We start from the raw sequence: 8665 nt of genomic DNA, 5'->3' as shown, positions 1-8665 counted from the left end.
CCAGCCCCGCCCCCTCCTCATCCCGCGGCTCCCACTCTGTCCCATTAGGCCCGCGACACCGTCACGTCCGAACTGGCCGCGGTCAAGATCGTCAAGCTGGACCCAGGTGAGGGCCGGGCCGGGCCTCCGCGGGAGGAAGGGCAGGGAGCCTGGCGCGAGGGGCGGAGAGTTGACACTTCGGAGGCCCGCTGAGAGGCAGTCCCCGGGGGTGGTGTCCCCGGCACCTGTCTGGCCTGGAGGGAGGCAGAACTCAGGGGTCCTTTGAAGATGAGGGCGCTGAGTTAGGGCGACGCCTCTGAGCTTCTCCCCCCACCCCCAATGCCCTGTGCTCCCCAGGGGACGACATCAGCTCCCTCCAGCAGGAAATCACTATCCTGCGTGAGTGCCACCACCCCAATGTGGTGGCCTACATTGGCAGCTATCTCAGGTGAGGCTGCGCCCCTGCCCACCCCAGGCAGCCCCGTGTGGCCCTGCCCTGTGCCCACCGGCGCTGTGTTCCCCCAGGAATGACCGCTTGTGGATCTGCATGGAGTTCTGCGGAGGGGGCTCCCTGCAGGAGATTTACCATGGTGAGGGCCAGGACTCCAGGCCCCATAGGGCACGGGCTGCTGCTGCTGCTTTTCGTCCACAGTCTCCATCCCCCCCTCACCCCCAACCTGTGGCAGGAGGGGAGAGCTGGGGCCCAAGGCTCCTCCTCGCTGGCTGTGTGACCTTGAGAGAAATAACTGCCTTTCCCTGGGCTCGGTGTCCCAGACCGCCTGTGGCTTCCTTGAGGGAGGGTGGCCTGGGAGGGTCAGCAGATCCCCCAGACCTCCATGCCAGCTCTTACCCTTCCGTTTCAGCCACTGGGCCCCTGGAGGAACGGCAGATTGCCTACGTCTGCCGAGAGGCACTGAAGGTAGCTGGGCCCATAAGGCTGCTCGCACCCCAACGCCCAGGAGCTGTGGGCAGGGAGCCCAGCTGGCCAGTGTGGGGGGTGGAGTGCCTCAGGCAGGGCTGGCGTGAGGGGCGGTGGGTCGTGGGAGAAGGGGCCCCAACCCTGTTGCCGGAAGCAGCCCATTTCCCTCTTGGCTCAGTCACTTCCTGTTTGGGGAGAGGGGAGGAGGAAGCGGCTTGGGTGGGGGGCCCCGTCCTCAGAGAGGGCTCAGGAAAGGTGGGATGTGCTGCGTAGCTGCTCTCAGGGGCTCTTCTTGGTCCCCAGGGGCTGCACCACTTGCATTCTCAGGGGAAGATCCACAGAGATATCAAGGTAGGGGTCTGGCCTTGGGCACTGGGGGCGGGAGGAGGGAGGAGGAGGCTCTCGGGAGCTCCTGATGGGATTCTCTGGTCTCCGTTCCTGCAGGGCGCCAACCTGCTCCTCACCCTCCAGGGAGATGTCAAGCTGGGTCAGTACCCCGGGGACACGATCAGGGTGAGGGTTCTGTGGGAGCTGCGTTCAAGTGCCGGGTGTCCTTGGGCAAGTCACTTTCCAGCTTGGGCCTCAACGTCCCCATTGAGAAAAGTGGAAGAGTCTTCCCTTCCTACTCCAAGCTGATGTGGTTGGGTCGGCATGGAGTCCAACGTGTGGCCTGGCACTTGGTCAGCAACTGAAGGTGGTTGGCCCTTCCCAGGAGGGGGCCCTGGCCTTGGCAGCTGTAGCTGAACCTGGTCTGCCTGTTGTCTGAACCCGCCAGCTGCATCCTGAGTCTGAGCCGTAGAGGTGGGTGGGGCGTGGCAGCCAGAGGGCGGGTTCCAGGAGCTCTTTCTCCCTGCAGCTGACTTTGGGGTGTCGGGCGAGCTGACGGCATCTGTGGCCAAGAGGAGGTCTTTCATTGGGACTCCGTACTGGTGAGGCTGCGTCTCGGGCTGAGGGGGTAGGGGCCACAGGTGGGGCACCCGGCCATCCCATCTGTGACCCCACCTCTAGGATGGCCCCCGAGGTGGCCGCTGTGGAGCGCAAAGGTGGCTACAACGAGCTGTGTGACGTCTGGGCCCTGGGCATCACAGCCATTGAGCTGGGCGAGCTGCAGCCCCCTCTGTTCCACCTGCACCCCATGAGGTCAGCTGAACACTTGCCCCTTGCCTGACCCCTGGGGCCCTGTTGACCCCCAGCCCTGACCTTTTGCTGTCCATAGGGCCTTGATGCTCATGTCCAAGAGCAGCTTCCAGCCGCCCAAGCTGAGGGACAAGACTCGCTGGTGAGGCCCATGTTCCTTGCTGGGCCCCCCTGTTCAGTCAGTCCTCAGGGGAGCAGAGGAGCCATCTGCCAACTCCCAGGGCGCAGCCTCAAGAGCCCTGCCCTCTGGTATTCTGCAGACCATCCGTGGGAGGGGCCTGGGGCGCATCTCGGGGCCATGGCTGGTGTGGACAGTGGTTGTTGTTGGAGGAGCTTCCATGTCGCAACAGCAGTATTGCTCAGGCCGGCTGCCCCGGGCCTCGGGCTGGCCCTTTCCTGGGCAGGCCCAGCAGACTCCTCTGGAGTGGCAGCCGGGGGCAGGGGGCAGTGGGCAGGATGCCCTGCCTGAGGGCTGACCTGGGTCTGGGGGCTCTTGTGCCCACTAGGACCCAGAATTTCCACCACTTCCTCAAGCTGGCCTTGACCAAGAACCCCAAGAAGAGGCCGACAGCAGAGAAGCTTCTACAGGTGGGAGGCAGGGGGTGGGGGCAGGGGCTCAATGCTTGAAAGCAGGGGCCTGGGGGCCAGAGACCAACCTGAGCCCCCCTCAATCCTCCAGCACCCATTCACAACGCAACAGCTCCCTCGGGCTCTCCTCACCCAGCTGTTGGACAAGGCCAGTGACCCCCACCTGGGCGCCCTCTCCCCGGAGGACTGTGACCTGGAGGTGAGTGGGGCTGGGGCAGGGAGTCTTGGTCTGGCCTGGTTGTAGGGAGTGCGGAGGTGACATAGGCCAAGGTCCCTTTAACTGGAATATGTCCAGCATAAGGAGCTTCCCTCCAGGTGAGCCACCCACTAGGAATCTTCCCTGAGCCGGCCTTGCCTCCTGTACTGTCCCTTGGTGGGTGCCCGCCCTTGACCCAGGCTGACCACGACCCTCCCTCGGCCATCTGCTCTCTGTGTGATCTTTGGCCAGTTATTTGCCTCTGTGTGCTGGTTTTCTCGATTATGGAGTGAAGGTGCCATTTAATCTCATGATGATCTACAGAGTCTGTGTGTAAAGCACATTGGAGGTGGGGCGAGGTGAGTGCCGGGTGTGTGTCCACTGTTTGTGTTCTTTCTTAGACATACGACATGTTTCCAGACACCATTCACTCCCGGGGCCAGCACGGCCAGGCTGAGCGGACCCCCTCAGAGATCCAGTGTAAGTCGGGGAAGGGGCTGTGTGTGGATTTGGGGGGCTGTGTGTGTGGATTTTCTGGGGGGCTGTGTGTGTGTATTTTCTGGGGAGCTGTGTGTGTGGATTTTCTAGGGGGCTGTGTGTGGATTTTCTGGGGGGCTGTGTGTGGATTTTTTTGGGGGTGTGTGTGGATTTTCTGGGGGGCTGTGTGTGGATTTTTTTGGGGGTGTGTGTGGATTTTCTGGGGGGCTGTGTGTGGATTTTTTTGGGGGTGTGTGTGGATTTTCTGGGGGGCTGTGTGTGGATTTTTTTGGGGGTGTGTGTGGATTTTCTGGGGGGCTGTGTGTGGATTTTTTTGGGGGTGTGTGTGGATTTTCTGGGGGGCTGTGTGTGGATTTTTTTGGGGGTGTGTGTGGATTTTCTGGGGGGCTGTGTGTGGATTTTTTTGGGGGTGTGTGTTTGGGGGGCATGTGTGTGGACTTTTTGGGGGGGCTGTGTGCGGATTTTCTGGGGGGCTGTGTGTGGATTTGGGGGGCATGTGTGTGGATTTTCTAGGGGGCTGGCTGTGTGAGTGGATTTGGTATGAGTGTGAGGGTAAGTTCTGAGTCTTCATTCCCCCCCTAATCTACGTACACTGGGCACCCCAGTTCACCAGGTGAAGTTTGGCGCCCCACGCAGGAAGGAAACGGACCCGCTACCTGAGCCGGTGAGGCTGGCTGTGCGGGAGGGGGTGCAGGGGTGGGCTGGGTGCTGTGCTGGAGGGCGAGCACCTCATCAAAGGGTCTTTGAATCGCTGGCCCTTGGGCCTGGGGAAGCTGTCCAAGCAGGTTTGTCCCGCCCAGGGACATGGGGGGCTGGGGGCTCCTTCCAGGGCCAAGTCCTGGACAGTCATCTGGAATGTGGCGAGGTGACCACACACGGCCGAGCCCCCACCCTCCCTTTCGGCACAGTTCTCTCTGCCTCGATCTCTGCCTGTCACTGGCTGCCTGACTCACGTCTCTGCTGCCTCGCTGTCTCTCATTATCAGCATCTCGTCACTCGCACAGTCTGTCTCTCTCTGCCTGGCTCTCTGGTGTCTCTGTCTCATTCTCCGCTGTTTGCCTCTTTCACCATCTCTTTGCCTCTCATTGTCTTCCTCTCTCTCTCACAAGCCTCTCGCCTATTGCCGTCTCCCTTTCCATCTGTCTGTCTTCTCTCTCTCCCACAGCCTCTTGATCACCCTCTCACATTGCCTTTCTGTCTCTCTCCCCATCTTCCTGCCTCGGTTTCCCCACAGTGGGAAGAGGAGTGGACCCTGCTGGGCAAGGAGGAGCTGAGCGGGTGAGTCAGGGCGGGAAGCTGCCGGAGAGGGCGGGGGCGCAGGGCAGGCTGCACCCTGACCGTCCCCTCCCTGCCAGGAGCCTGCTGCAGTCAGTCCAGGAGGCCCTGGAGGAAAGGTGAGGGCTGGGCCTGGAGGCGAGGGGCAGCCGGGCGGGCCCAGTCACAGCTCACACCTCATTTCCCTCTGATTTGCCCGCCTAGGAGCCTGACCATCCGGCCAGCCTTGGAACTCCAGGTGCGGGCGGAGGGAAGCTGGAGCTGGGGTGGGGACAGTGCTGTCGAGGGTGCAGCTGGGATGGGACCAGTTTACAAGGTGACCTGCTAACAGCTGGGCTGGGCCCCCGGACCCTCCCCCCAGGAGCTGGACTCTCCAGACGATGCCATAGGAACCATCAAGCGGGCCCCGTTGGGGCCAGCCCCACATGAGCCTCCAGCTGAGGACTCTCTGTCCAGCCCCCCAGGTGAGTCCCAGGCTCGGGGGACCAGGAAGCAGGCCCAGGGCAGGAGGGTGGGGGGCAGGAGAGGGCCTGGTGGGGGACGCTGGGCCTGGAATGTACCCTGGGCCTGTGCTTGCAGGAACCCCACCCCGACCTCTCTCGGGCTCGGACAGCCCCCCGCCTCTCCCCACCGCCTGGGCCACCATGAAGCACCAGGAGGATCCTGAGGTGAGGGGGCCGCAGAGGGACTGGGGAGATGGGAGGCCACGGGGGCACCTCGTCCTGACTCCGCCTTCCCTCCCAGAGATCGTCTTGCCATGGGCTGCCCCCGACCCCCAAGGTGCACGTAAGTGTCCGCCCGCCGCCTGCAGCCCCACCGCCCGCTGCCCGGAGCTTCCTTACCAGCCTCTTGCCTCCCCCAGATGGGTGCCTGCTTCTCCAAGGTCTTCAATGGCTGCCCCCTGCGGATCCATGCTGCTGTCACCTGGATTCACCCTGGCACCCGGGGTAGGCCGGGGGCGGGCAGGAAGCAGGAGCCAGGGAACCCCCCCGCTTGGGCCAGGGCTCCCGACTGACCTCTGACCCTGTACTCAAACTGCAGATCAGTTCCTGGTGGTGGGGGCCGAGGAAGGCATCTACACCCTCAACCTGCACGAACTGCACGAGGACACCCTGGAGAAGGTGAGGCCCGGCGGGCTGCGGAGGGTGGAGGGCCTTGGGGGGCCCAGGGTGCTGACCGCCTGTCCATCTGTCGCTCTGTGGCCTGCAGCTGATCTCACACCGCTGCGCCTGGCTCTACTGTGTGAACAACGTGCTGCTGTCACTCTCAGGTACGCATTGGAGCAGGCGGAGGGGGGGGCAGGCAGGGGGACACCCTGCCCGCCAGCGCTCTGACCCCCCTCCCTCCTTGGCAGGGAAATCCACGCACATCTGGTCCCACGACCTCCCGGGCCTATTTGAGCAGCGGCGACTGCAGCAGCAGGTTCCCCTCTCCATCCCCACCAACCGCCTCACCCAGCGCATCATCCCCAGGTTGGGGACCCTGGGGGTGCAGGGGAGAGGGGCGTAGCGGGGAGGCAGCGGGGCAGAGCCAGAGTTGGACTCTGGCCGTGCTCGTCCCTGGGACCTTAGATCTCAGACCTGCTGTGATCTTAGACCTGTCACTTTGCCTCTCTGAGTCCGTTTCCTCATCTGTCAATGCACTGAGAGCCTCCCCTCCCCTGACCCCAGGCCTGTTGGCAGGCGAGAAGGAAGTAGTGGATGTGAAATTGCTTTGCTTTGCCGATTGTGGGAGCTGTGGTTCTTAGGATGTGGGGCAAACGTTTACTGAGCACTTAGTACGCGCTAGGACTAGGTCTTAGGCTGGGCTTGGAGACTACGATCAAATGAGTCAGTCCTTGGGACTCAGTACCTGGCACTGAGCTGAACTGGGGGTGGGGGTGGGGGTGGGGAGGCCTCAGAGAGGGCAGGTGAGCTCATGGCGTTTGGAAGTGCACAGAGGTCTTCCCTGCAGAGGGAAGAGCAAGTGCGAATGCGGTCGGGCCCGGGAGGTATGAGGTGTTGGGCCTTTGGGAGGCAGGTGGAGTGGCCGGAGAGGGAGCTGCACAGGTGGCAGGGGGCAGCTCCCTTCGATGCCAGGCCCAGGATCTGAGCTCTGTCCAACGGGCAGCAGTGCTGTGAGCATTGTAGAAGGACCCCTCTGTATGTCAGAGGGAGATGACCTAGAAGGGCCCTGTGGCCACAGTGAGGCCCTTGGCTTTGACTCAGAGCTGCCGAGGGCCACTGCGGAGCTGTGTGCGCCGAGTCTTCACGGAGTCGCTCCAGCTGTTGTGTTGAGAATAGACCGGAGGGGATGAGGGTGGAAGCAGGAGACCTGTCAGAATCAGATGGGAGATGGCGGCTTGGGTTGGGGGAGCAGGGACAGAAGTGATAAACGGTCGGATTCTGGCTTTAATTTGAAAGTTGAACCAACGGGATTTCCTGACAATTGGTGGATGGAAGAGAAAGAGGAGGCAAGGTTCCTGGCCGGGCAACGGAAGGATGGAGCTGTCAGCAGCTGTGGGTGGAGCAGAGCTCCATGTTGTCACACTGAGTTTGAGACATGCAAGCGGGTCCTCTGTTGGCTGAGCGAGGTGGAGGCTCGAGGGGGTGGCCGGGCTGTGGGCTTGGCTGTTGTTATGACCAGGTGGTGGTGGACGCCTGTGGGCCAGGCGGGGCGGCCAGGCCAGTGGCTCCACAGCTGGGGAGATGCCCTGCCTGCAGCGGACTCGCGCCAGGACCACATCTGCAGCCCCGGCCTCGGGGCTTCCTGAGCTCAGTCCCCAAGCCAGTCTTTGCTGTGGCCCAGGACCTACAGGAAACAGGCCCATGAGAGCCCGTGTCACAGGCAGCTTGGGGGGTGTGTTTGGGAAATCACGGAGTCCCGGTGTCCGTTTCAAATGTAAAGAGCGGAGAACCAGAATGGCTTTGGAGGAAAAAAATCAAACACAGAAACATCTGCTGAAGGCCGGTTGGGGAAGAGAGTGGGAGGAACAAGGGGGGAGAGAGGAGTGAGGACAGGGGCAGAGAAAGACAGACGGACAGGCAGGCGGTGGCTTCCTCGGCGGGGCCCACATCCTGGCAGAGGGCACAGACAGTGCTGGGGTCCCTGGGAGGTGGTGGCAGCACTGCTGATGTGTAGCCCTGTTCCCCAGAGAAAGATACAGGCTCAGAAGGTCCCTTAGGGGCTTAGGGGACAGACAGTAACCAAGGCAAGGACCCCGATTCTTTCTGGGCACCAAGGTGAGCCAGCACTGGCCGCCCAGGGCCGTGGACTCAGCTAAAACAGCTGGGGGCAGGCCTTTTGCCTTTGCCCTGCCAGTCTTCGTCGCTGGGCCTGTTGGCTCATCCATGACCCGGGTCCTGTGGGGCCGGGATGGGATGTGAGCGCTGGCTGCCTAGTGGAGCTGGAGCTGCATCATCTCTTCGTTCATTTCTCCGTTTCCAGTGATTGGAAATAGGTGGGAAAGTAGTAACACGGGGTGATAACAGCTAGCCCTGTGTGAGTGCACGGGATGGGCCAGGCTCTGCTGTGTGAACCCACGGACTCCTCACTGGGACCCTACGAGGAGGGTGGCCCGTCATCCCATTCTACAGATGAGGAAATCGAGGCATGGGGAGGCGAAGTGACTTGCTCCAAGTCACACAGTTAGAGGTAATCCTGAGATCTGAACCCCTGGACTGGACGGACACTCCAGGCTGTAGAGGTGGGTGCTGCAGCCATGAGACCGGCTTCCGCCCTCGTGCCTCTCACAGCTGTGGCTCACAGCAAGCCGCTGTGCCTCTCTGAGCCTGAGTCTCTTCCCTGTAAGGCAGAGAAGATGACAGTACCCACCTCCTGGGGGTCTGTCGGGCCTCACCTATGGTGTGTGCCCTGGTTGTCACCCCTACAGACGCTTTGCCCTGTCCACCAAGATTCCTGACACCAAAGGCTGCCTGCAGTGTCGTGTGGGTAAGAGCTGGGCTGGACGGACCAGGGAGGGGTTTGGGTGCGGGCCCAGCCATGCCCACCGCCTGCCCCTCTTGCAGTGAGGAACCCCTACACGAGCAGCACCTTCCTGCTGGCCGCCCTGCCCGCCAGCCTGCTCCTGCTGC

At 62.3% G+C, this 8665-nt stretch overlaps 1 protein-coding gene across 1 annotated transcript in view; it reads left to right on the top strand.

The window, feature by feature from the left end:
- Positions 1 to 17: 17 nt before the first annotated feature.
- Positions 18 to 8665, top strand: part of MAP4K2 (mitogen-activated protein kinase kinase kinase kinase 2) — an 11417-nt gene continuing 2769 nt past the window's right edge. The window contains exons 1-25 of the mRNA XM_014538018.1: positions 18 to 106; positions 337 to 427; positions 505 to 569; positions 843 to 898; positions 1202 to 1249; positions 1343 to 1385; positions 1755 to 1827; positions 1907 to 2038; positions 2115 to 2177; positions 2542 to 2623; positions 2715 to 2822; positions 3221 to 3299; positions 3923 to 3981; positions 4552 to 4595; positions 4673 to 4711; positions 4797 to 4830; positions 4954 to 5056; positions 5172 to 5260; positions 5337 to 5378; positions 5455 to 5539; positions 5634 to 5713; positions 5802 to 5862; positions 5947 to 6064; positions 8464 to 8522; positions 8600 to 8664. Of these exons, the coding sequence (XP_014393504.1) occupies positions 527 to 569; positions 843 to 898; positions 1202 to 1249; positions 1343 to 1385; positions 1755 to 1827; positions 1907 to 2038; positions 2115 to 2177; positions 2542 to 2623; positions 2715 to 2822; positions 3221 to 3299; positions 3923 to 3981; positions 4552 to 4595; positions 4673 to 4711; positions 4797 to 4830; positions 4954 to 5056; positions 5172 to 5260; positions 5337 to 5378; positions 5455 to 5539; positions 5634 to 5713; positions 5802 to 5862; positions 5947 to 6064; positions 8464 to 8522; positions 8600 to 8664 (1605 nt within the window). The 5' untranslated portion in view covers positions 18 to 106; positions 337 to 427; positions 505 to 526. The remainder of the gene's footprint in view (positions 107 to 336; positions 428 to 504; positions 570 to 842; positions 899 to 1201; positions 1250 to 1342; positions 1386 to 1754; positions 1828 to 1906; positions 2039 to 2114; positions 2178 to 2541; positions 2624 to 2714; positions 2823 to 3220; positions 3300 to 3922; positions 3982 to 4551; positions 4596 to 4672; positions 4712 to 4796; positions 4831 to 4953; positions 5057 to 5171; positions 5261 to 5336; positions 5379 to 5454; positions 5540 to 5633; positions 5714 to 5801; positions 5863 to 5946; positions 6065 to 8463; positions 8523 to 8599; position 8665) is intronic.

This window comes from Myotis brandtii, unplaced genomic scaffold (genome assembly GCF_000412655.1).
Source record: "Myotis brandtii unplaced genomic scaffold, ASM41265v1 scaffold187, whole genome shotgun sequence".
Taxonomy (NCBI): domain Eukaryota; kingdom Metazoa; phylum Chordata; class Mammalia; order Chiroptera; family Vespertilionidae; genus Myotis; species Myotis brandtii.
The sequence above is the reverse complement of the archived record's forward strand: the minus strand, read 5'-3'. Positions and strand labels throughout refer to the sequence as shown.